The sequence below is a fragment of the Bos indicus x Bos taurus genome, chromosome X (genome assembly GCF_003369695.1).
Source record: "Bos indicus x Bos taurus breed Angus x Brahman F1 hybrid chromosome X, Bos_hybrid_MaternalHap_v2.0, whole genome shotgun sequence".
NCBI lineage: Eukaryota > Metazoa > Chordata > Mammalia > Artiodactyla > Bovidae > Bos > Bos indicus x Bos taurus.
This window is the reverse complement of record NC_040105.1, coordinates 56,120,725-56,148,315: the sequence shown is the minus strand read 5'-3', so window position 1 is coordinate 56,148,315 and position 27,591 is coordinate 56,120,725. Positions and strand designations below refer to the sequence as shown.

General features: G+C 42.3%; 1 protein-coding gene across 1 annotated transcript in view; it reads right to left on the bottom strand.

Annotated features, from left to right (window-relative positions):
* Window positions 1–18,840: 18,840 nt before the first annotated feature.
* Window positions 18,841–27,591, bottom strand: part of DGKK (diacylglycerol kinase kappa) — a 174,401-nt gene continuing 165,650 nt past the window's right edge. The window contains exons 26-28 of the mRNA XM_027534554.1: window positions 26,214–26,324; window positions 23,938–24,061; window positions 18,841–22,437 (exon numbers count right to left, since the gene is read on the bottom strand). Coding sequence (XP_027390355.1) covers window positions 22,358–22,437; window positions 23,938–24,061; window positions 26,214–26,324 — 315 coding nt within the window. The 3' untranslated portion in view covers window positions 18,841–22,357. The remainder of the gene's footprint in view (window positions 22,438–23,937; window positions 24,062–26,213; window positions 26,325–27,591) is intronic.

The following is a 27,591-nucleotide window of genomic DNA, read 5'->3' as shown; positions in this document are numbered from 1 at the left end:
ATTCCATATTCCTATGTAATATTGTTCCTTACAGCATTGAGCTTAAACACCAGTCACATCCACAAGCTTTGGGTCCATCTTTTCATTCTTTCCACAGTTATTTCTTCACTATTCCACCAGCAGCATATTGAGCACCTACTGACCTGGGGAATTCATCTTTCAGTGTCCTATCTTTTTGCCTTTTCATTACTATTTATGGGGTTCTCAAGGCGAGAATACTAAAGTGGCTTGCTATTCCCTTCTCCAGTGGACCACTAGAACTCTCCACCATGACCCATCCATCTTGGGTGGCCCTGCATGGCATGGTCATAGTTTAATTGAGTTAGACAAGGCTATGATCCAAGTAGCGCTACAGCGGCTGCGACCGGCGCACTAAGCGCGGCCGAGAGGAGATACCCTGTCCGAGGTCAGGGGCAGAAGCCGGGAGGACCCCATGACCAAATGGCAGCAGCCAAGAGGAGTTACCCCACGTCCGAGGTCAGGGGCAGCGGCGGAGAGTGCCAGGCTGCAACGGCACAGGAACGGCAGAGAAGAGCTACCCAAGTCCGAGGTCAGGGGCGGCGGCCAGGAGGAGCTACCCCGCGTCCGAGGTCAGGGCCGGCGGTGGGGAGGACCTACCCCATGTCCACGGAGTGGTGGCTGCGGGGACACAGGAGGGCCTAGAGGCGCTATCCCACACTGAAGGTCAGGACGGGCGGCGGTGAGGAGATACCCCTCGTCCAAGGTAAGGAGCAGTGGCTGCGCTTTGTTGGAGCAGCAGTGAAAAAATACCCCATCTCCAAGGTAAGAGAAACCCAAATAAGATGGTAGGTGTTGCAAGAGGGCATCAGAGGGCAGACACACTGAAACCATACTCACAGAAAACTAGTCAATCTAATCACACTAGGACCATAGCCTTGTCTAACTCAATGAAACTAAGCCATGCCCATGGGGCAACCCAAGACGGGCGGGTCATGGTGGAGAGAGATCTGATAGAATGTGGTCCACTGGAGAAGGGAATGGCAAACCACTTCAGTATTCTTGCCTTGAGAACCCCATGAACAGTATGAAAAGGCAAAATGATAGGATACTGAAAGAGGAACTCCCCAGGTCAGTAGGTGCCCAATATGCTACTGGAGATCAGTGGAGAAATGATCCCAGAAAGAATGAAGGGATGGAGCCAAAGCAAAAAGAATACCCAGCTGTAGATGTGACTGGTGATAGAAGAAAGGTCCGATGCTGTAAAGAACAATATTGCATAGGAACCTGGAATGTCAGGTCCATGAATCAAGGCAAATTGGAAGTGGTCAAACAAGAGATGGCAAGAGTGAATGTCAACATTCTAGGAATCAGCGAACTAAAATGGACTGGAATGGGTGAATTTAACTCAGATGACCATTATATCTACTACTGTGGGCAGGAATCCCTCAGAAGAAATGGAGTAGCCATCATGGTCAACAAAAGAGTCCGAAACACAGTACTTGGATGCAATCTCAAAAACAACAGAATGATCTCTGTTCGTTTCCAAGGCAAACCATTCAATATCACAGTAATCCAAGTCTATACCCCAACCAGTAACACTGAAGAAGCTGAAGTTGAATGGTTCTATGAAGACCTATAAGACCTTTTAGAACTAACACCCAAAAAACATGTCCTTTTCATTATAGGGGACTGGAATGCAAAAGTAGGAAGTCAAGAAACACCTGGAGTAACAGGCAAATTTGGCCTTGGAATACAGAATGAACCATGGCCAAGACTAATAGAGTTTTGACAAGAAAATGCACTGGTCATAACAAACACCCTCTTTCAAAAACACAAGAGAAGACTCTACACATGGACATCACCAGATGGTCAACACCAAAATCAGATTGATTATGTTCTTTGCAGCCAAAGATGGAGAAGATCTATACAGTCAACAAAAATAAGACCAGGAGCTGACTGTGGCTCAGATCATGAACTCCTTATTACCAAATTCAGACTTAAATTGAAGAAAGTAGGGAAAATCACTAGACCATTCAGGTATGACTTAAGTCAAATCCCTTATGATTATACAGTGGAAGTGATAAATAGATTTAAGGGCCTAGATCTGATAGAGTGCCTGATGAACTATGGACTGATGTTCGTGACATTGTACAGGAGACAGGGATCAAGACCATCCCCATGGAAAAGAAATGCAGAAAAGCAAAATGGCTGTCTGGGGAGGCCTACAAATAGCTGTGAAAAGAAGATAAGTGAAAAGCAATGGAGAAAAGGAAAGATATAAACATCTGAATGCAGAGTTCCAAAGAATAGCAAGAAGAGATAAGAAAGCCTTCCTCAGTGATCAATGCAAAGAAATAGAGGAAAACAACAGAATGGGAAAGGCTAGAGATTTCTTCAAGAAAATCAGAGATACCAAAGGAATATTTCATGCAAAGATGGGCTTGATAAAGGACAGAAATGGTATGGACCTAACAGAAACAAGATATTAAGAAGAGGTGGCAAGAATACACAGAAGAACTGTACAAAAAAGATCTTCACGACCCACATAATCACAATGGTGTGATCACTGACCTAGAGCCAGACATCCTGGAATGTGAAGTCAAGTGGGCCTTAGAAAGCATCACTACGAACAAAGCTAGTGGAGATGATGGAATTCCAGTTCAGCTATTTCAAATCTTGAAAGATGATGCTGTTAAAGTGCTGCACCCAATATGCCAGCAAGTTTGGAAAACTCAGCAGTAGCCACAGGACTGGAAAAGGTCAGTTTTCATTCCAATCCCAAAGAAAGGCAATGCCAAAGAATGCTCAAACTACCACACAATTGTGCTCATCTCACACGCTAGTGAAGTAATCCTCAAAATTCTCCAAGCCAGGCTTCAGCAATATGTGAACCATGAACTTCCTGATGTTCAAGCTGGTTTTAGAAAAGGCAGAGGAACCAGAGATCAAATTGCCAACATCTGCTGGATCATGGAAAAAGCAAGAGAGTTCCAGAAAAACATCTATTTCTGCTTTATTGACTATGCCAAAGCCTTTGACTGTGTGGATCACAATAAACTGTCGGAAATTCTGAAAGAGATGGGAATACCAGACCACCTGATCTGCCTCTTGAGAAATTTGTATGCCAGTCAGGAAGCAACAGTTAGAACTGGACATGGAACAACAGAGTGGTTCCAAATAGGAAAAGGAGTACGTCAAGGCTGTATACAGTCACCCTGCTTATTTAACTTATATGCAGAGTACATCATGAGAAACCCTGGACTGGAAGAAACACAAGCTGGAATCAAGATTGCCAGGAGAATTATCAATAACCTCAGATATGCAGATGACACCACCCTTATGGCAGAAAGTGAAAAGGAACAGAGGACCCTCTTGATGAAAGTGAAAGAGGAGAGTGAAAAAGTTGGCTTAAAGCTCAACATTCAGAAAACGAAGATCATGGCATCTGGTCCCATCACTTCATGGGAAATAGATGGGGAAACAGTGTCAGCCTTTATTTTTTTGGGCTCCAAAATCACTGCAGGTGGTGACTGCAGCCATGAAATCAAAAGACGCTTACTCCTTGGAAGGAAAGTTATGACCAACCTAGATACCATATTCAAAAGCAGAGACATTACTTTGCCAACAAAGGTCCGTCTAGTCAAGGCTATGGTTTTTCCTGTGGTCATGTATGGATGTGAGAGCTGGACTGTGAAGAAGGCTGAGCACTGAAGAATTGATGCTTTTGAACTGTGGTGTTGGAGAAGACTCTTGAGGGTCCCTTGGACTGCAAGGAGATCCAACCAGTCCATTCTGAAGGAGATCAACCCTGGGATTTCTTTGGAGGGAATGATGCTGAAGCTGAAACTCCAGTACTTTGGCCACCTCATGCAAAGAGCTGACTCGTTGGAAAAGACTGTGATGCTGGGAGGGATTGGGGGCAGGAGGAGAAGGGGACGACGGAGGATGAGATGGCTAGATGGCATCACTGACTCGATGGACCTGAGTCTGAGTGAACTCCGGGAGTTGGTGATGAACAGGGAGGCATGGCGTGCTGTGATTCATGGGGTCGCAAAGAGTCCGACAGGACTGAGCGACTGAACTGAACTGAACTGATGATCCAAGTGGTCAGTTTCATTATATTTCTGTGATATGTGGTTTCCATTCTGTCTGGTCTCTGATGAATTAGAGGCTTATAGAAACTTTCTGATGGGAAGGACTGGCTGTGGGGGAATGTGGGTCTTGCTCTGATGGGTGGGGCCATGCTCAGTAAATCTTTAATCCAATTTTCTATTGATGGATGGGGCTGTATTCCCTCCCTGTTGTTTGGTCTGAGGCCAAACTTTGGTAGGGTTATTTGTTAATGGCGACCTCCCTTAGAAGGACTTACGCCAGCACTGTTGTATTCAGTGTCCCTGACCCCACAGAAGGCCACTGTCAACCCACACCTCTGTCAGAGACTCCTGGACACTCTCAGTCTGGCTCAGTCTCCTGTGGGCTCAGTCTACTGTGGGGTCACTCCTCCTTTCTCTTGGGTCCTGGTATGCATGAGGTTTTGTTTGTGCCCTCCAAGCATCTTTTTCCTCAATCCTGTGGAAGTTCTGTAATCAAATCCCACTGGCCTTCAAAGTCAGATTCTCTGGAGGGTTCTCAGTCCCTTTGCTGGACCCCCATGGTGGGAAATCTGTTGTTGGCCCTAAAACTTTTATAACAGTGCGAGAACTTCTATGGTAAAATTGTTCTCTAGTTTGTGGTTTGTGTGCTCAGTAGCTCTATGGTGGGGCTCATGTGCCACACCTCCCAGGTCTGCTGCAGCCAGAGCCCCTGTCCCCGTGGCAGGCCACTGCTGACCCATGCCTTTGCAGAAAACACTCAAACACTCAAAGGCAGGTTTGTTTCAGTCTGTTGTGGGATGCCTAGCTCCTGGTGCACACAAGGTTTTGTTTGAGTCCTCCAAGCATCTCTAGTGGGTATGAGGTTTGATTCTAAACACAATTTTGCCCCTCCTACCATTTTGTTGGGGCTTCTCCTTTGCCCTTGCACATGGGGTATCTTTTTTGGTGGGATTCAGCATTCTCCTATCGATGGTATTTCACCGGTTAGCTGCAATTTTGGAGTTCTCACAGGAGAAGATGAGCCTAAATTTCCTCATACAGAAGTCAAATGATATCAGAAGGGAAAGTGGAACTTTACAAATGAAGGAAGACCACCGAGTGGTGAAAACCTGGGTAATAAACTATTTTTCTTCTTTTGAGTTTTGATGGAAAGTGAATAGCAACAATTTCTGATGGGATTTTCAGTGTATGTAGATGCAATATATAAGAGGATATTAGCATAAAGTGGAGAGGTAAAGGGCCCAAAATGCTGGAAAGCTTTATTCACCTTGCAATTAAAGTGGTAAAATATTGATTCTAAATAAACTGTGAAAAATATGTGTTTTTTAAATCCCTAGACCACCTACTAAAAAAATTATACAAAGAGATTTCAAAGTCACAATAAATTGAGTATAAAAAATGTTCAAATAATTTAGAAGAAGGCTGGAAAAGAGAAACAGGAATAAAAATTCAGAGGAACCAGACAGAATATAAATAGTAAAATTGCAAACCTAAATATAGTCATATCAGTAATTATATTAGTGGTTTAAACACAACAATGAAAAGACAGAAATTAAAATGGCATACTCAACTATGTCACCTACAGAAACTTGAAGGAAGATTCAAATCATCAATATCAGGAATGAAAGAGGGGAAATTACTACAGATTTCATATTAATTAAAAGGCTAGTAAGGCAATACTAAGAACAACTCTATGCAATAAATTTAACAACTTAGATGAAATGGACCAATTTCCTGAATACTATGAACTACCAAATGTCTTTCAGATAGAATAGATAACCTGAGTAGTCCTATAACTAATATAGTAATTGAATTCATAGTTGAAAACCTCCCCCCACCCCTAGAGAAATCTACATTATCAGGTGGTTTCACTGGTGAATTCTACCAAACATTTAAAGAAGAATTAACACCAATTCTACACTATCTCACCAGAAAAAAGATGGAACATTTCCCAACTCATTTTGCAAGGCTACCTTTATCCATATAACCAGAAACAAACAAAAACAGTATAAAAAAAAGGAAAATTACAGATTAATATCTCTCATAAACATAGACTCAAAAACATCTTTAACAAATCCAGTCCAGAAATAGTAATACTCAAACAAATGAAGTTCATCTTTGGAAAGAAAAGCTGGTTCAATATTTGAAAATTATCCAGTGTAATCAGTAATTATTAGCAATTTAAAGATGAAAAGTCACATGTCAATTGATATGAAAAAAGCAGTTGACAGAATTCAACATTCATCCATGATAAAAATAATCAACAAATTAAGAGTAGATAGAAACATTCTGAACCTGATAAAGTGAAGTGAAAGTTGCTCAGTCATGTCCGACTCTTTGCAACCCATGGACTGTAGCCTGCCAGGGTTCTCTTTCCATGGAATTCTCTAGGCCAGAATACTGGAATGGGTAGCTCTTCCCTTCTCAGAGGATCTTCCCAACCCAGGGATCGAAGCCAGGTCTCCCACATTGCAGGTGGATTCTTTACCATCTGAGCCACCAGGGAAGCTGGTTGTCTCCAAAACTCTGCATGTAACATCATGCTTAATGGTGAAAGACTGAATGCTTTCCCTTTTAGATTAGGAACAAGACAAGGATCTCTACTCTCACCAGTTCTTTTCAACAGTATACTAGAAGTTTTATCCAGTGCAATGAGACAACAAAAAGAAGGAAAAAGAATACAGATTGGAAAAGAATAAATAAAATTGATTTTGGGGGGCAAATGACATGACCATATGTGTAGAAAATATCAAGGGATCTATAAAAGAAAAAGTAAAGCTCCTAGAGCTAACTTGTTAGTCTAACAAAGTAATACAACACAAAACGAAAACATAAAAATCAATCACATTTGTATATCTTGACAATGTAAAAGGCAATTAAAACTTCAAAATACCACTTACAATAGGTCCCCAATATGAAATGGTTAGGTATAAATCTAATAAAATATTTACAAAATCTATGTAGTGGAAACTAAAAATGCTGATGAAATCATGTAAATTGAGAAACATGGTGTTCATGGTGTCAACTAAGTAAAGACGTCACTTCTCAATTGATCTATAGATTAACTCAATACAAGTCAAAATTCAGCAGGATATTTTTTATAGACATAGACAAATTGATTCTAAACTTTCTTTTTATTTTTAAAATTATCTTCTTAAATTGGAGGATAACTGCTTTACAATGTTGTGTTGGTTTCTGCCCTGCAAAAATGCAAATCAGTCATAATTTTATATCTGTATCTATATATATCTCCCTTCCCTCTTGAGCCTCCTTCCCCGCTCCCATCTCACACTTCTAGGTGACCACAGAGCACCAGGCTGGCCTCCCTTTGTTATAGCAGCTTCCCACTAATTATCTGTTTTACATGGTACTGTATATATGTCAATGCTGTTTCAATTTGTTGTACCTTCTCCTTTCCCTGTGGTGTCCACAAGTACATTCTCTATGCCTGAGTATCCATTACTTCCCTGAAAATAGGTTCATCAGTACTATTTTTCTAGATTCCATATATATGTGTTAATGTATGATATTTGTTTTTTTCTTTCTGACTTACTTCACTCTGTATAACAAGCTCTAGGTTCATCCTCCTCACTAAAACTGACTCAAATTCATTCCTTTTAGTGGCTGAGTAATATTCCATTGAATATATGTCCACATCTTCTTTACCTATCCATCTGCCAATGGATATCTAGGTTGCTTCAATGTCCTGGCTATTGTAAATAGTGCTGCAGTGAACATTGGGGTACTTCTGTCTTTTTGAACTGTGGTTTTCTCAAAGTATGCACAGTAATGGGATTGATGGGTTGGTTGGTAGTTTTATTCCTAGGTTTTTTTTAAGGAATTTCCATGCTGTTCTCCATAGTGGTTTTATCAATTTACATTTCCACCAACAGTGCAGAAGGGTTCCATTTTCTCCACATCCTCTCCAGCATTTATTGTTTGTAATTATTTTGATGATGGCCATTCTGACTGGTGTGAGGTGATACCTCATTGTAGTTTTGATTTGCATTTCTCTAATACTGAGCGAATGTAGAAAGTCAAGAGATACCTAGAATATCAGCAAGTTTGGCCTTGGAGTACAAAATGAACCAGGGCAAAATCTAACAGAGGTTTCTCAAGAGAACTGCTGGTCATACCAAACACCCTTTTCCAACAACACAAGAGATGACTCTACACATGTACATCACGAGATGGTCAAGACTGAAATCAGATTGATTATATTCTTTGCAGCTGAAGGTGGAAACGTTCTATTCAATCAATAAAAACAAGACTGGTCACTGATTGTGACTCAGATCATGAGTTCCTTATTGCAAAATTCAGACTTAAACTGAAGAAAATAGGGAAAACCACTAGACCATTCAGGTATGACCTTAATCCAATCCCTTATGATTATACAGCAGAGGTGACAAATAGATTCAAGGGATTAGATCTGGTAGACAGTGCCTGGAGAACTAGGGTGGAGATTTGTATCACTGTACAGGAGGTGGTGACTAAAATTATCCCTGAGAAAGAAGAAATGCACAAAGGCAAAATGGTTATCTGAGGAGGCCTTACAAATAGCTGAGGAAAGAAGAGAAGCGAAAGGCAAGGGAGAAAAGGAAGGCTATACCTAACTGATTGCAGAGTTCCAGAAAATAACAAGGTGAGATAAGAAGCCCTTCTTAAGTGAACAATACAAGGAAATAGAGGAAAACAATAGAATGGGAAAGACTAGACATCTCTTCAAGAAAATTGAAGGTATCCAGGGAACATTTCATGCAAGAAAGGGCACAATGAAAGACAGAAATAGCAAGGACCTAAGAGAAGCAGAAGAGATTAAGAAGAAATGGTAAGAATGCACAGAAGAGCTACACAGAAAAGGTCTTAATGACCCAGATAACCATGAGGCAGTGCCCACTCACCTAGAGCTGGACATCCTGGAGTGTGAAGTCGAGTGGGTCTTAGGAATCATTACTATGAACAAAACTAGTGGAGGTGATGGAATTCCAGCTGAGCTATTTCAAATCCTAAAAGATAATGCTGTCAGTATGTGCTGCCTAAAAGTGCTGCAGTCAATATGTCATCAAAACATCCAGTATCCAAGGCCATCCAACCTTTGACATACTTGATTGTGCTCTTCAGGAAAAGAAGCAACACAGAAGCAATGGCAGAACTGAAAAAATAATAGCCTGGAAGTCAGGAGACCTGATTTCTGGCCCAGGGTTTATAATTAAATCACTATGTGACCTTGGACAACACACTTAAACTCCTAAGCTGCATCTCAGTTTAAGATAAATTCACCTGCAATATTTAGGATTAAGAATTAGAATGCAGGGCTTCCCTGGGGGCTCAGTGGTAAAGAATCCACCTTCCAATGCAGGAGACATGGGTTCAATCCCTGGTCTGGGAAGATCCACATGCCACAGAGCAACTAAGCCCATGTGCCACAACTACTGAGCCTGTGCTCTAGAGCCTGGGAACCACAACTGCTAAGCCCACACTCTGCAACTATTGAAGCCCACATGTCCTAGAGCCCGTGCTCTGCAACAGGAGAAGCCACTGCAGTGAGAAGCCCAGGCACCGTAACAAACAGTAGCCCCCACTCACTGCAACTAGAGAAAAGCCTGATCAGCAACAAAGACCCAGCACAGCCAAAACAAATAAGAATTCGAATGTAGTGTGTGCGTCTGTGTATGTGTTCACTCAGTCATGTCCGACTCTCTGTGACCCCATGGACTGCAGTCTGCCAGGCTCCTCTGTCCATGGAATTCTCCAGACAAGAATACTGGAATTTAAAGGAAATGAATGCCATTTCCTTCTCCAATGCGAATTTTAGTAGTAGTAGTGTAGTCGCTAAGTCGTGTCTGACTCTTGCGACCCCACAGACTGTAGCCTGTCAAGTTCTTCTGTCCATGGGATTCTCCAGGCAAGAATACTGGAGTGGGTTGCCATTTCCTTCTCCAGGGGATCTTCCTGACCCAGGAATCGAACCCTGGGTCTCCTATATGGCAGGAAGATTCTTTACCAACTGAGCTACAAGGGAAGCCCCAATTCCTTTGTAATTAAGCTTATACAGAGACTTGCGATTTTCAGTGTGTCATTTGCTTATGACACAGCCTCATGGCTTAAAGGAAGTGGTAGGGTGAAAAGACCTTTAGTATAACACAGCTGGATGGCCTTTCTTTAAGCTACCATTTTGAAGAATGTTGCCTGTTGGACTGACTCCGAAACTCCATTTGGCTAGCACTTTGGAATTTAAATGGGTAAAAAATATGATTTTCCATTGCTCCCAACTGCCCTGCATGGTTTACTAGATGAGTATTTAAAAGGAAATAGAACCAGCACTGATTTATTTTATGAACTTAGGAAATTCTGCTTAGTGTCTTCATATGCTCAGTTCTTTCATATAGTAAATGGAAGATGTTGATGATAAAGGTAGTTAATTGTTTTGAAAATTATAGATATCTTTTACTTAGGGTTAAGAACATCCAAAGGTAGAATGCTGTTTATTGATGGAACCACAAAGGTTGAAAGGATATGTGGTTTGCAAATTGTCATAACAGCAACAACATAAGTTATTTACACACATCATCTCAGACTATCATAATTATCTTTCAAAATGGGCCATATTGTGTTATTTTATGGATAAAAAAATGAAACTTACAGAGCTGTTTTGGTAGAACATAGAACTATTTAACTTCCTAAAGGTAGTTAATATTTATTGAGCCCTTATAATTTTCCAGGTACTGTCCGAAGCCCATATTTTTAAACTTCAGTTCAATGCTCTAAGGTGAATATTGTTATTCCCATTTTAAAATTGAGGAAACTGAGGCAGACAAGTAAGTAGCTTTTATAGCTAATCAGTTCAGTTCAGTCGCTCAGTCGTGTCCAACTCTGCGAGCCCATGAATCACAGCACGCCAGGCCTCCCTGTCCATCACCATCTCCTGGAGTTCACTCAGACTCATGTCCATCGAGTCAGTGATGCCATCCAGCCATCTCATCCTCCGTCATCCCCTTCTCCTCCTGCCCCCAATCCCTCCCAGCATCAGAGTCTTTTCCAACGAGTCAGCTCTTTGCATGAGGTGGCCAAAGTACTGGAGTTTCAGCCTCAGCATCATTCCTTCCAAAGAAATCCCAGGGCTGATCTCCTTCAGAATGGACTGGGTGGATCTCCTTGCAGTCCAAGGGACTCTCAAGAGTCTTCTCCAACACCACAGCTCAAAAGCATCAATTCTTCGGCGCTCAGCCTTCTTCACAATCCAACTCTCACATCCATACACGACCACAGGAAAAACCATAGCTCTGACTAGACGAACCTTTGTTGGCAAAGTAATGTCTCTGCTTTTGAATATGGTATCTAGGTTGGTCATAACTTTCCTTCCAATGAGTAAGCGTCTTTTAATTTCATGGCTGCAGTCACCATCTGCAGTGATTTTGGAGCCCCCAAAAATAAAGTCTGACACTGTTTCCCCTGTTTCCCCATCTATTTCCCATGAAGTGATGGGACTGGATGCCATGATCTTCGTTTTCTGAATGTTGAGTTTTAAGCCAACTTTTTCACTCTCCTCTTTCACTTTCATCAAGAGGCTTTTGAGTTCCTCTTCACTTTCTGCCATAAGAGTGGTGTCATCTGCTTATCTGAGGTTATTGATATTTCTCCCAGCAATCTTGATTCCAGCTTGTGTTTCTTCTAGCCCAGCGTTTCTCATGATGTACTCTGCATATAAGTTAAATAAGCAGGGTGACAATATACAACCTTGATGTACTCCTTTTCCTATTTGGAACCAGTCTGTTGTTCCATGTCCAGTTTTAACCGTTGCTTCCTGACCTGCATACAGGTTTCTCAAGAGGCAGATCAGGTGGTCTGGTATTCCCATCTCCTTCAGAATTTTCCACAGTTCATTGTAATCCACACAATCAAAGGCTTTGGCATAGTCAATAAAGTAGAAATAGATGTTTTTCTGGAACTCTCTTGCTTTTTCCATGATCCAGCAGATGTTGGCAATTTGATCTCTGGTTCCTCTGCCTTTTCTAAAACCAGCTTGAACATCAGGAAGTTCACGGTTCACATATTGCTGAAGCCTGGCTTGGAGAATTTTGAGCATTACTTTACTAGCGTGTGAGATGAGTGCAATTGTGTGGTAGTTTGAGCATTCTTTGGCATTGCCTTTCTTTGGGACTGGAATGAAAATTGACCTTTTCCAGTCCTGTGGCCACTGCTGAGTCTTCCAAATGTGCTGGCATATTGAGTGCAGCACTTTCACAGCATCATCTCTCAGGATTTGAAATAGCTGAACTGGAATTCCATCATCTCCACTAGCTTTGTTCGTAGTGATGCTTTCTAAGGCCCACTTGACTTCGCATTCCAGGATGTCTGGCTCTAGGTGAGTGATCACACCATCGTGATTATGTGGGTCGTGAAGATCTTTTTTGTACAGTTCTTCTGTGTATTCTTGCCATCTCTTCTTGATATCTTCTGCTTCTGTTAGGTCCATACCATTTCTGTCCTTTATCGAGCCCGTCTTTGCATGAAATGTTCCCTTGGTATCTCTAATTTTCTTGAAGAGATCCCTAGTCTTTCCCATTCTGTTGTTTTCCTATTATAGCTAATAGGAAGTGCCTATTATGAATTGATATGAATTGAGATATGCTGTTGGAGAACGCAATGGCAGCCCACTCCAGTACTCTTGACTGGAAAATCCCATGGACGGAGGATCCTGGTAGGCTGCAGTCCATGGAGTTGTGAAGAGTCAGACACGACCGAGTGACTTCACTTTCACTTTTCACTTTCATGCTTTGGAGAAGGAAATGGCAACCCACTCCAGTGTTCTTTCCTGGAGAATTCCAAGGACGGTGGAGCCTGGTGGGCTGCTGTCTATGGGGTCTCACAGAGTCGGACACGACTGAAGCAACTTAGCAGCAGTAGCAAGGAGAGAAAAGAACTGTACACAGAAAATTATAAGACATTAATGAAAGAAATCAAAGATGACATAAACAGATGCAGAGATATTCCATGTTCCTGGATAGGAAGAATCAATAATGTGAAAATGACTATACTACCAAATGCAATCTACAGATTTAATGTGATCCCTATCAAATTACCAATGGTATTTTTCACAGTACTAGAATAAAAAAATTCACAATTCATATGGAAACACAAAAGACCCCGAATGGCCAAAGCAGTCCTGAGAAAGAAGAATGGAGCTGGAGGAATCAACCTTCCTGACTTCAGATTATACTACAAAGCTACAGTCATCAAGACAGTATGGTACTGGCACAAAAACAGAAATATAGACCAATGGAACAAGATAGAAAGCCCAGAAATAAACCCATGCACCTATGGGTACCTTATTTTTGACAAAGGAGGCAAGAATATACAATGAGGGCAAAGACAGCATCTTCCATAAATGTGCTGGGAAAACTGGACAGCTACATGTAAAAGAATGAAATTAGACCATCTCCTAACACCATACACAAAGATGAAGTCAAAATGGATTAAAGACCTAAGTGTAAGACCAGAAACTATCAAACTCTTAGAGGAAATCACAGGCAGAACACTCGATGACATAAATCAAAACAAGATCCTCTATGACCCACCTCCTAGAGTAATGGAAATAAAAACAAAAGTAAGCAAGTAGGACTTGATTAAACTTAAAAGCTTTTGCACAGCAAAGGAAACTATAAGCAAGGTGAAAAGACAATGTTCAGAATGGGAGAAAATAAAAGCAAGTGAAACACCTGACAAAGGATTAATTTCCAAAATATACATGCAGTTCATATAACTCAATACCTGAAAAAGAAACAACCCAGTCAACAAGTGGGAAAAACCTAAACAGACATTTCTCCAAAGAAGACTTACAGATGGCTAATAAACACATGAAAAGCTGCTCAACATCAATCATTATTAGAGAAATGAAAATCTGAACTACAATGAGATATCACCTCACACTGGTCAGAATGACCCTCATCAAAAAGTCTACAAACAATAAATGCTGAAGAGGGTGTAGAGAAAAGGGAATGCTCTTGCACTGTTGTTGGGAATGTAAATTGATACAGCCACTGTGGAAGAGGATATAGAGATTCCTTAAAAAACTAGGAATAAAATCACTGCATGACCCAGCAATCCCACTCCTAGGCAGATACCCTGAGGAAACCAAAAAGAAACAGACACATGTATCCCATTGATCATTGCAGCACTATTTACAATAGGTAGGACATGGAAGCAACCTAGATGTCCATTGACAGATGAGTGGATAAAGAACTTGTTGTACATATACATAATGAAATATTAGTCAGCCATAAAAAGGAACGCATTTGAGTCAGTTCTAATGAGGTGAATGAACCTAGAACCTATTATACAGAGTGAAGTAAGTCAGAAAGAGAAAGATAAATATCATATTCTAATGCATATATATGGAGTCTAGGAAAATGGTACTGAAGAATTTACCTACATGGCAACAATGGAGAAACAGACATAGAGAATAGACTTATGGACATGGGGAGAGGGGAGGAGATGGTGAAATGTATGAAAAGAGTAACATGGAAACTTAAATTACCATATGCAAAAGAGATAGCCAACTGGAATTTACTATATGGCTCAGGAAACTCAAACAGGGGCTCTGTATCAACCCAGAGGGGTGGGATGGAGCGGGAGATGGGAGGGAGGTTCAAAAGGGAGGGAATATATGTATGCCTATGGCTGATTGAGGGCGGGAGGAGAAGGGGACAGCAGAGGATGAGATGGTTGGACGGCATCACCGACTCAATGGACATGAGTTTGGGTAAACTCCGGGAGTTGGTGATGGACAGGGAGGCCTGGTGTGCTGAAGTCTGTGGGGTTGCAAAGAGTCAGACATGACTGAGTGACTGAACTGAACTGATGGCTGATTCATGTTGAGGTTTGACAGAAAACAACAAAATTCTGTAAAGCAATTATCCTTTGATAATAAATAAATAAATAAACCCAAACAATGAATAAATAGAAGAAATAAAAAAAAAAGATCAAACCAGTCAATCCTAAAGGAAATCAACCATGAATCTGTTGGAAGGACTGATATTGAAGCTGAAGTTCCAATATTTTGGCCATCTGATTTGAGGAACCAACTCATTGGAAAAGACCATGATGCTGGAAAAGATTGAAGGCAAGAAGAGAAGAGGGTGGCAGTAGAAGAGATGGTTAGATAGCATCACTGACTTAATGAACATGAATTTGAGCAAACTCCGAGAGATAGTGGAGGACAGAGGAGCTTGGCATGCTTCAGTCCATGGGGTCGCAAAGAGTCAGACATGACTTAGTGACTGAACAGCAACCACAGTTGGGAAAGAGAGAGGCAAGACAATGTAACAGACAGCCCAGAATTAGACCCACACAATTATGGCTATTTGATATTTGAGAAAGGTGCAAAAACCAGTTCTGTGATAATGGCAGTCTTTTTTACTACATGGTGTTGGAGCAATTGAACATCCATATGCTAAACAATGAACCCTCACCTAAACATCATTCATTATACAAAAATTAGCTCAAAATGAGTCATCGATCTAAAACTGAAACATAAAACTATAAAACCTTTAGAAATCAATATAAAGGAAAATTTTTGTGACCTGGAGTTAAACTTGGGTTTCTGAGCAGCAGCAGCACCACTGACATTTTTGGCCTGATAATTCTTTGTCAGGGAAATGTTGCTGTGCGTTGTAGGATATTTGGGCTTCCCAGGCGGCGCTAGTAGTAAAGAACCCGCCTGCCAATGCAGGAGACATAAGAGACACGGATTTGATTCCTGGTTCTGGAAGATCCCCTGGAGGAGGGCATGGTAACCCACCCTAGTATTCTTGCCTGGAGTATCCCCATGGACAGAGGAGCCTGGCAGGCTACAGTCCATGGAGTTGCAAAGAGCTGGAGAACGACTGAGCATCTAAGCACACATGCACGTGGGATATTTAGCACCATCTCCAGCCTTTACCCACGAGAAACCAGTAACACCATGCCCCCCAATTCATGACAGCCAAAAAGGTATCCAGACATTGCCCAGTGTCCCTGGGGACAAAGTAACCCCTGGTTAAAAACCATTGAGTTGGTTTTTTAGATATGACAATAAAGTACTGTCCATAGAAGAAAAAAATGATGAATTATTCTTTTTATAAAAATGTAAAAGTTTTCCTCCGAAAGATATTGTTGAGAGGATGAAAAGACAAACTATGGACTGGCAGGAGATATTTGGAAATCATGTATCTGAAAAAGAACTTGGATCCAGGATATATAAAGAATTCTGAAAATTCAGTAATGAGTAAATGAAAAGCGCAGTTATAAAGAGGGAAAATAATTTTAGCAAATATTTCACCAAAGAAAATTTAAATATGACCAATAAGCACATGAAAAGATATTCAACATCATTAGCTATTAGGGAAATGCTATGATGAGGTGCCACTGAACACCTGTTAGAATGGCTAAAATAAAAATTACTGAATATCAAGAGCTAGTGAGAATGTGTAGGAAGTGAAACTTTCAAGCATTTCTTTTTTGTATGCAAAATGGTACAGCCATTCTGGAAAATAGTTTGGAAGTTTCTGATCAGGTTAAACATGCATTTATCATATAATCCATCAGTCACACTCCTGGGTATTTATCCTAGAGAAGTGGATACAATAACCTGGATATGAATGTTTATAACAGCTTTATTAATAATTGTCTAAAACTGGAAACAAACTAAAGGTCCTTCAGTGACTAGATGGATAAACAAAGTAGTAGATCGATATAATGGAATGCTATTCAACAATAAAAGGAACAAACTGTTGATCATATAACAACTTGAAAGAGTCTGAAAGGCATTATGCTGAGTTAAAGAAGCTTGTCTCAAACAGTTACATATTCTGTGCCATTCTTGAATGGACTCAACTGTAAGGATGGCAAATAGATAAGTGGTTGGAGGTGAGGTTAAGTTACGTTAAAGGAATTATACAGGACTTCCCTGGTGGTGCAGTAAAGAATCTGCCTGCCAATGCAGGGGACACAGATTCTATCCGTGGTCCAGTAAGATTCCACAGGCTATGAGGCGACTAAGCCTGTGTGCCGCAACTACTGAGCCTACACACGGCAACCACTGAAGCCCACACACCCTACAGCCTATGCTCAGCAACAAGAGAAGCCACTGTGATGAGAAGCCCTTGTACTGCGACTGGAGGGTAGACCTGCTCACCACAACTAGGGGAAGCCTATGTGCAGTGATGAAGACCCAGCACACCCTAAGTTAATTAATTTAATGGAATTATACAAAGGAGATTTATGGGGTAGTGGAAATTTCTGTATCCTGATACTGGTGGTGGTTACATGAATATCCACATGTGTTAAAATTCACCAGAGTATATACCAAAAGATAAAAAAGCAATTGTATTGTGTGATAATTTAAAAAACAGACAAAATTAAATTCTGATGGTACTTTACTAGGTTTATAAGATGTAGTGTAAACTTCTTAGCATGAATTACAGGGCCCACCCTGGGGTAGCTCCTCAGCAACAGGGCTGTTTCCCTCATAAAGCATAAGATTATCATTTTTATGGAGAGACTGATGTGTGGTCCTGAAGGTCACAACTGTTTTGTCTCTAAGTAAGAGACAGTTTTTTTTGGCTCAGATGGTAAAGAATCTGTATGCAATGCGGAAGACCTGGGTTCAATCCCTGGTTTGGAAAGATCCCCTGGAGGAAGGCATGGCAACCCACCCCATTATTCTTGCCTGGAGAATCCCCATGGACAGAGGAACCTGGCAGGCTACAGTCCATGGGGTTGCAGAGAGTCAGACACGACTGAGTGACTAAGCACAGCAGCACATAAGAGATAGTAGTACTGGAAAGTTGAGGATTTAGAATATCCATCCTTACCTGGTGAGAAATGCTGGTATAGCATTTTGTGGAATCCTGGTCTAGTACAGCCTCAGTTGACTCTATTAAATGTGACTAATAACTGATTCCCCCAGAGTCATTGTTGGGCAGAAACTGAACCACTTTTGATCCCAGGCCTAGTCAACTTTGCATCTGACAAGAACAATCCTTCCCACTTCAACCCTTCTGGAAGGGAGAGGAGTATGTGATGTGTGGTCAGTTGAGGGGAGCACATTGTATTGTCAAGAGTTTTTCTAGTTACTTTTTGCATTTATGCATTTAGTTAGCAATCTGGGCTGTACTCCTCTACTCACTTCACCTCCCCTGTAACCTGACTCATTTCATTGGAATCTAGATTCTGCACAGAATTGGCTTTTAGAAGAAGTATTAGTTCAGTTCAGTTCAGTTGCTCAGTCATGCTCTTTGCGACCCCGTGAACCACAGCACACCAGGCCTCCCTGTCCATCACCAACTCCCGGAGTTCACTCAGACTCATATCCATCGAGTCAGTGATGCCATCCAGCCATTTCATCCTCTGTCGTCCCCTTCTCCTCCTGCCCCCAATCCCTCCCAGCATCAGAGTCTTTTCTAATGAGTCAACTCTTCGCATGAGGTGGCCAAAGTACTGGAGTTTCAGCTTTAGCATCATTCCTTCCAAAGAAGAAGTATAGTAGCAGGTATATTTCCCCACAAGTTCGTCCTGAGTTGTTTTAGGTTTTAGAACTTTTTGTGGCAGCCCTTTTAGTGTTATGATCACCCTGATGGAGAATCTTGGTTTGTGCTGCTGCTGTCCCCATCCCACCCCCACCGCCACATGCCATTTTCTACATGCATGTGGCTTGTTTAGAGCTTGGATGACCACCCCAGCCCACTCCCCATTTCCACCACCATTCAACTCCTCCCATCCTGAGGTAAATGATGAGATATTGGTGTTAATTATGTTTATCCATTTATTAAAATACTTTAAGAAGCAAAACTTTATTAACTTTGAAGACTGGTGTTCCATTTTGTGGGGAGGAGGAATAGGCACACTTTGTAGACCTTTACTTTCTGCTTTTTTGCGTTACCCCATAACTACCCCAGTTTCCTCCCCCCAACAAGCCCCTGGCCCTGCTGCTTATTTGCAGGGGCCTCTGAGGAATCAAAACAACAAATAGAATACAATGTAGATTAAAGATTAGACGAATAGACAGATGCAGTTCCACAAACCATAAAACCAATCAAGGTCCTTTACAAGGATGGAATGGTGCTAATGAGTTTGGTTGCCTTGGTATTATTTTCTACGTCTTATGAAACAAAAATTCTTCTACTCATGTCCCAAGGGAAGATGACGTTGACCCCAACTATTGCTTCTGCTCAACCTTTAACCTAAGTTATTAAGTTGAAAATGTCTTCCTTATTCTTCCCTTGTTCCTTTGGACACAACACAGGCGTCTTTTTGGTGAAGGGACTGATAGCTGCTGACCTCCTATATTGTTGACACCAAAAGCAGTTAATGGCAGTCCAAATCTACTGGCATTCTGCTTCCCCACTAGTTCTCCTGACTAGGAATTGCCCACTCAATCAGTCCCTCAGAAAGTGCCAGAAACATGCAATCAAATCCCAGAACTTTGGCTCTTGATGGCAACTTTGAACAGAATTGAGATGGATATTTGGTGTCTGGTCCCACCACCTGAACAACTATATTACTGCAAGAAGTTAACCATGAAGTCCTGAAAGGAGCTTATACTTCCAGAGGCTGAGCCAACTCTCTTGAAAAAGAGATAACCACTTTCAAGCTAGTATGAGCAAGTGCTCAGCAAAGCTGTCTCCCTTTTTTGGAAAGCAACTGGTAACTAAGCAGTGTAGGAGGTAACCAAGTGATTTAGCTAGCCACATCTGCTCCTAGGTCTCATGGCCTATCAATTCTGCTCCAGGAGTTGACTCCAGCTTCCAATCCTAGTGGTTTTATTCAATATCACTCTGAATCAGGTTGGGAGGACAGGGTGAATGAAACAGAATCCAGACGATACAACAGAGCAAGAGTAGCATTACAACATACAAAGGCATGTAGTAAGTCAGCAAAGTAAGCACAAGAGATGGAGTACTATTACAGTTTACTGTCACCGGTGATTAAAAAATAACTACAAGACACAGCCCTGCTTAGGCACTGCAAGTAAAAGCTACCCTCTCCCAGGACTTTCTTTTGTTTCCTTAAATTTGCTCATTTGGATCTTCTGAGAAAAAAATGCAACTTGGTTCCCAACTCTGTGAGTGAGCATGTGTGCAGCTGTTAATGTGTGCAGCCACGGAGGAGTCAAGTTGGGCTGCAACAACTGTGGCCTTACTGATTTGATCGAATACCTCCTCCTGGGAAGAGTAATGCAGAGAAAGCCAAAGACACAGCAACAGCACATTCCCCACTTAAATACATACAGTAAGTTAACATATTCTGATGCTTAAATAAGTTTTAAATGTTTTCTCTCAATATTTTTCCATTAACTTTCTTAACTAGTTGTAGAGCTAAGACTTTTTTGTTTGTTTGGCACAGCAATCAGACATCTGGGGACTATCCCCTTGTTAGTATGTTTCTCCTCACCCCTGTAGAGGTGGAACACAGGTGGCTGGTTTAAGTGGGCTAGGCTGGTGGAATTCCAGAGTTGAGAACCAGTGCTTAGAGTTGGATTGTGCACCTCGATGAACCAGCCAGTGGACTGAGTCAGGTAACTGAGCACGCTAAGTTTGTCTGAGAAGTGGGGGAGAGGCCAGTTTCCTGGCTTTCTGTTGTAAATGGGAAGGGACATTTACCTAAAGGTATAAATTGAAGGTGGGTGGGGATACAAGGCAGACTAGAGGAAATCACTGGGGAAATACTGGAGTTTGATTAGATTTGCCTGATTGGGCACAGGCATTCAAAAAAATGCCAATTGGGATTTGGAGCAATTTTGGCCTGGTTTGTTTTCTTGAGAAATTTGGAAGAAGAACCATGGGAGAAGCAGAAGCTTTTAGCCTCCATTTTCCCAGGCCCTTGTTTTCTCTGATCACTTTGAATTTCCCTCTGGTACTCAAGGGAAAGGAGCAAGAAGGGAGATTCAAAGATGATCTGGGGACTTAACCAACAGCAGACCAAGATGGAGCTTGTGGGGAAGGGCCTAGGCTGTGGCTTGATTGTCAGGCAGTCCTTTGCTCAGACATCTAAGTCAGAGAGCTCAAGGCCTCGTTGCTCCATATACTGTTTATTGGGTGAGGGGACAGCAAAGGTTGGGGCAGTTGCTGATGTCGAGTCCAGGACAGATAGAGCAAAAAAGGCAGCATGCCAGCTTAGCCCCCTTCTCTAGGGCATTGATGTTTTTGTTCCCCTTTCTGTGGCCTGGCTCAGAATTTTAAGGGGGCGTCGGAATCAGCTGGGCCATAGGTAGATCCCAGCCACTTCTGAGACGCTGAAAATGCACCAATAGTTTAGAAGCTCCACCAAGAACTAGGGCAGTTGGTAGAGGCATATGTGTGTGTAGGGTAGTGGGGGTGGGGAGGGATTCCTGGGTTAGCACAATAAATTATAGGGTCATTTAGAGGTCGAGTTGTATTTTCAGTTCTTAAAAATATATATATATATATTTATATATATACATCTTTATATGTCTCTATACATAACTATACTGCAGCACAGTAGCAAAACATTTAGTTAAAAAATCCAGCAAGAATGCAGCAAAACACTCCATGGAGGCATGCAGGCTAGGATGAAGGCAGTAGGAGGGGAGCCTGTATGGTTGCCATAGGGGTGAGTTCCAACCAATGGGTGGCCCACCCAGCCACCAGAGCACCACCTGGACATGTGCAAAGATATACATGCGCACATGGAAAAACAGAAAGGTTTTGCAGAGAGAGCAGTCACCACAGGAAAAGATCTCACATGGTCATTGTAACAGGCAACTGCACAAGCCCCCATGACCTAGTTCTCATGTTAATAAGTCAACTAGTAGAGACCTCCTGAAGTTACAAGTTGCAATTGGCAGGGATTGGGGGAGAAACACCACCACACCTGGCTTTCCTGACCCCTCTCCTCACCTCCCTGAGAGTATTTCTTTCATTCATTTCCTAGCATCAGCAGTTTTTCTGCCAGTCAGAGAAAAACATTCCCCAACTCCCTGAAAAAGTGAACTCCCTTGAATCCTTTGCAGATCCCAGGCCATTCACAAAAAGCATATCTCAATTAAATATTGTAGTTGCTCAAGATGCACGAAAAGAACTGAACAAGACAACTCGGAACAAGAATCTTTGGCCAATGAGAAAATGTAAACCTCTAAGGAGACCTGATTGAGTCCAGACAAAAATGTATTAGTGTAAAGAATTGGAGGATCTTTCTTGGTGGTGCTCATGTTTGTTCTGAAATAATTTAGTCTAGCCTGTATTGAGGTTTCGAGAGTTTTCAGTAGAATCCTAAATGTTGTGAGTTCTTCCATCTTTCCAGGATTATAGTTGAGATCCTGATGGTGTTGGAGAATCATCAGATTTTGCTTCGTCTTCATGATGTCTGTGATGCCACAAATTTCCTTTAGAGAAAAAAAGCAAATATAGAAACAAAGAGGTTAGCACATTGCCAGCCTAAATGTAGGGACCCTAAAGAGAGCAAACAGTCTTTTAGGAGACACTCATTTGTTCATATTGTATCAACCATCTCTGAGCCATCTTAGAAAACCAGCTAATACCATGCGAGCCAAACACAGATGGGATGAGTTCTTAGAACCTGATAATCCATGAAACGGCTATTGACCCCTTCTGAGTATTCAGAAAGACTCTCAAGCACCATGGGTCTCCTAGCTGGCAGATTCTTTGGGACTCAACATAGCTGGACCAAACACAACTTGATCCAGGAAATTCTCTCTTGGCATCTGTGCAAGTCTTAGTCTCTCAAAAAACAAAAAACTACCACCCTCCACCCTTTTCCCCCTATGTCCACCATTGTTATCTCTCTCAAGCTTCCAGGTCATCTAGGCTCAGAATTTAGGAGAGACCACTGACATCAGAATTGGCATAACTGACAACTCTAAGGGAACATTCTTTTGAGTTCCACTGACATATCAAGAATATTTAAGTCCAATTCTGAAGAAGTGCTCAGTCGCTTCAGTCATGTCTGACTCTTTGCAACCCTATGGACTGCAGCCTGCCAGGCTCCTCTTATTTCCCAGGCAAGAATACTTGAGTGGGTTGCCATGACCTCCTCCAGGGGATCTTCCCAACCTAGGGACCAAACCCATGTCTCTTGTGTCTCCTGCATTGGCAGGTGTTTTCTTTATCACTGTGCCACCTGGGAAGCCTGTATTCTGAAGAAGAGGTGGAACCAAAATTCAAATAATGAAACAAAGTTTGCATTTCCAGGGACCGACTATAACAGATACAGAATAGGAGTGTTTAGATAGGTCATGAAAACTGTTCCTGACACTGTAGGTGCCCATACCAACACCCCCAACCCATGTCAAATAATACTGCTTTCTGGAGTAGGACCAGAAGCTTGTAGTTGTATTTGACTGGGAAAGAGATCTAAATATGACTATTTTGCAATACTTTATCAACAAAGAAAGGAATGAATCAAGTGGAAAGTTAACTGCTTATTCTCATTTTTTCCTCTGCAGCTGTTTACATCACAGAGACTGCACCGTAAGGTTGCCACTCAGGCTCTCTCCTTGTTAGTGTCCATAACCACTTGCTTTTTTTTCTTAAGGGTCTTTCTTTCTTTTTTTTTTTTTTTTGGTCACACTGCACAACATGTGGGATCTTAGTTCCCCAACCAGAGATCAAGCCTGTGCCCCCCGCAGTGGAAGTATGGAGTCCTAACCACTGGACCGTCAGGGAAGTCCCTCCATATCACTTTCTAACTCATACCTTATCCAAGAGACTTCTTGGCATCACCTAAAGTTGGCTCCCAGCTGGCTGCCTCCTCCATTACCACCGTACCTGCACACATTTCTAATGTGAGCTTCAGGTCTTTGGGAGGGAGGGACCTAGGCTGCTGGGAGGTCTTCATGACCTTGATGCCTGTGGGGGAAACTTACCAATAAATCCCTGGATGCCTTGGCCTGATTGAGACTTGTATTCCTCTTCTGACTTCCTTTTCCCCAATTTGGGGAACTTAACTTTCAGTCTGAAGCTTTTGCTGTCAGTGTCTGAGGACTTTTCCTAGCAAAGCACGACAAAAGGAAGGTCAAAATGTTAGTTGCCTAATAGAAACAATTCTTAGAGGCTTGGAGAGATGGTGAACAAGGATGGCTGCAGGAAGCTGGCCAATCTGATATCTATTCAGGTGTGGGAGACATCCCTACTCACTAGTACCATACCTGAGAAGGCATCTGGTCTTTACCAAGATCCTACTCTGTGCCAGACGCTTTGCTAAACGCTTTAATGTGTGTGTAGTCAGTCGCTCAGTCATGTCCAACTCTTTGCGACCCCCATGGACTATTGCCCTACCGGGTTCCTCTGTCCATGAAATTTTCCAGGCAAGAAATACTGGAGTGGGTAGCCATTCCCTTCTCCAGAGGATCTTCCTGACCCAGGGATAGAACCCGGGTTTCCTGAACTGCAGTCGGATTCTTTACCACTGAGCCACCAGGGAAACCCCTAGCCCCTAAATAAATGCTCTCATATGTATAACTGCTCTTCTGAATTGCCTTTCAGAAGAAACCTAAGGTAAGGGCACAGGACCTTCCCTCTCAACCAAAACTCTGGAAAGCCCAATGAATGACTGACTCTCCTCCTGCTTTTCCTCATCAAAGTGGATCTGCACCTTCTGTGGCATTAAGGCAAGCAAGGTGTGTGTCAGGTGCCTTTCTTTCAATCTACTCTGCCCTTCTTTAGAGCCTCATTTCTTCATCTTTATGGAAATACTGAAGTCCAAAAAGAGATTATGCCCAGGAAAGGCAAACTCGAATATTGAGACCTCAGAGCATGGACTGTTTGTCTTAGTTCTCTCAACATCCAGTCTGTCTGTCTAGGCCAGGGGCTTGGTGCTAGATAGTTGAACTGAAGAAGAAAGTGCTACAAGATTTTGCTTCCTTATCTGCATAACAGCATGTTTTCCTTTCCCAGAGGGCTGCTGGTCAAGAGCAGCAAAGGCATATGATAAAGTTATTAAACTATTTAAGATCTGAATTTGCCCATGGCTTTTTCTCTTAAATGGTAGCCTAATTGCTGCTGCTGCTGCTAAGTCGCTTCAGTCGTGTTCGACTCTGTGTGACTCCATAGACGGGAGCCCACCAGGCTCCCCCGTCCCTGGGATTCTCCAGGCAAGAACACTGGAGTGGGTTGCCATTTCCTTCTCCAATGCATGAAAGTAAAAAGTGAAAGTGAAGTCGCTCAGTCGTGTCCGACTCTTAGTGACCCCATGGACTACAGCCTACCAGGCTCCTCCGTCCATGGGATTTTCCAGGCAAGAGTACTGGAGTGGGGTGCCATTGCCTTCTCCGAGCCTAATTGCTGCACTAGTCCAAATCCTTGTATGGCTTGCTCACATTCATATAACTGGTGTATAAAGTCAGAAAACAGGTATAATGAGTAAAATAAATAAGGATTCCTACACAGTGTTGAAATGAGCAATTCCATGGTAGAGAAGTTTTAAAAAAAACCCTGTCAGACCATAATGGGAGTAACTTACTTGGTGATAGGTAGACATCTTTCAGTCATTTGATTTATGAAATGCACTATTTTTCTATCTCGGGAAAGCACTCAGAATTGTAAAAAAACGACAGCATCCCCAGAGCTATACTGTAGCCACTGCTGCCATGCTTGATTTTCTTTTAAGCCACACATCTGCTAGGGGAAGGCACTGAGAAAGCCTGCTTTCCTCCAAGAATGGGAGGGACAGAAAGCAGCAAGGGAGAGGTGATACTTGGTAGATGTAACCACGAGTATGGCCTGGGCACCAACCATTTAGAACAAATGTTGGCTGTAAACAACTGGTATTGGCCCTAATGGTATGTACCAGATGAAATTCAGTCCTGGCAGCAGGTACTAAGCAGGGGAGGGGAATTGTGGCCAGGAGAAAAGCACAGAAAAAGACCAGTCTTGCTTATTCTTTTCCAATCTTCTCTACAGAGTGGTTCTTCTTTCTGGTTATGTTCCCATGGTCATCTAGTTTTTCAATGTGCTTTCTGCCTTGTCCTGTCTACTTCAATGGCGAGGAGATGCAAGGAGGAGGCTCCATTAAGCTCAGGCTGAAAGCCACTACTGGTCTCCATCTGCTATATCAGTCATTGTGTCCTGGCTTACACTGGAAGGCAAAACCCTCAGGAAGAACCCCTCTTTCCCTTTATTTCCCAATCCACAGGTCACATACCTCCGGAAAAAGGATTGAATTCATCCAGTCAATCTTGGATAGCTTTTCAAACTCCTTACTCATGGCATCCAGGGAAATTTTCAGTGCGGCCTCATATTCAGCATTTCTCAGCTGGTGAAAACAGGAAAAAGAGTGAGTATCCAACGCCAATACGTCATAGACTCTTGCCTTCTCCCCAACTCCCAGTCCCTGCCTAGTGGCCATTAGACCACAGGTTGCCAACCTATATCTCCTTTGGTCCATAGGTTCACTGGAAAGTATAGTCAGCCAGCTCTTTACCTTCTCAAAAGGGAGATTCAGGAAAAAAATCAGATAGTGATGTTTTCTTTGGAGCTTGGCACACTCACAGTTTGAAAGTAGAGAGGTCCTTTGACCAGTATAAGTTAACACTGAGTTGTACCCCAACAGCTTAGGGTCCAGGATAAAGGTCCTACCCTTGATCCTCAAGTCTCTGGAGACATCTAAATGTCCTCATAATAATAGCTACCAATTTTTGAGCACATACTATATGCTAGGCACTATGCATACATGATTTCATTCCATCTTCTCAGTAGCTTGATAATACTTTATGATGTACTACTGTTTTCATTTTACAGGTAGAAAAATGAACTCAAAGTTTAGTGCTCAAGATCGCATGACTAGATAGAAACCAGATCCATTTAACTCTATAGCCTACCCTCTATACCATACTATCCCAGAAAGGGTATGTCGGGTGGCTAGATATTAGGGTTGGTGGGGGGGAGGGAATCTTTATTACCCAGTTACCATAATTTAAAGGCTGCTTTGTGAAGCAAGGGGGAGGGCTACAGAGAGACAGGCTCCAAATTTCCCTTCCTGGCAAAGAGGGTCTGCCTCTCCAGGCTGTGCTTTTAGCCCCTAGCTATTCACTCTTAGTAAATAAGAAATAGTTTCAGTTGGCTTGTCTCACAGGTTCAAGAAACAAAGCTTAAGCATTCCCTAGTATCCCCCAGCACCCACAGGATGAACTCTGTATACTCCATGGAAGAGTTAAAATAGATTCTTCTAAAACCATCTCCAACTTAGAAGACCCAAGTTCCAGACCAACAACATGGGTGAGATTGTTCATATTCCATTAGTGAGCTGGGAGGACAGATGCATGCCAATATCATCAGCCCTGATGTCCTTTCCAGATCACCTAACTTGCCTTCATCTCTCCTCCCTGGCATGTGCTCTACTTTCAATTTGGTACTTATGTGGCTTCTTGCTGTGCATGAGCCAGCCTTTAGTGGAACCTTCCCAACTGTCACAAAGGAGTGGCAGGTGAATGAGCAGGGGGGTGGGGATTGGAGGTTATGACCAATCAGGATGGGATATGAGAGGGTGACCAAGTCATGCCGACAAATCATCTGCTTTTGCT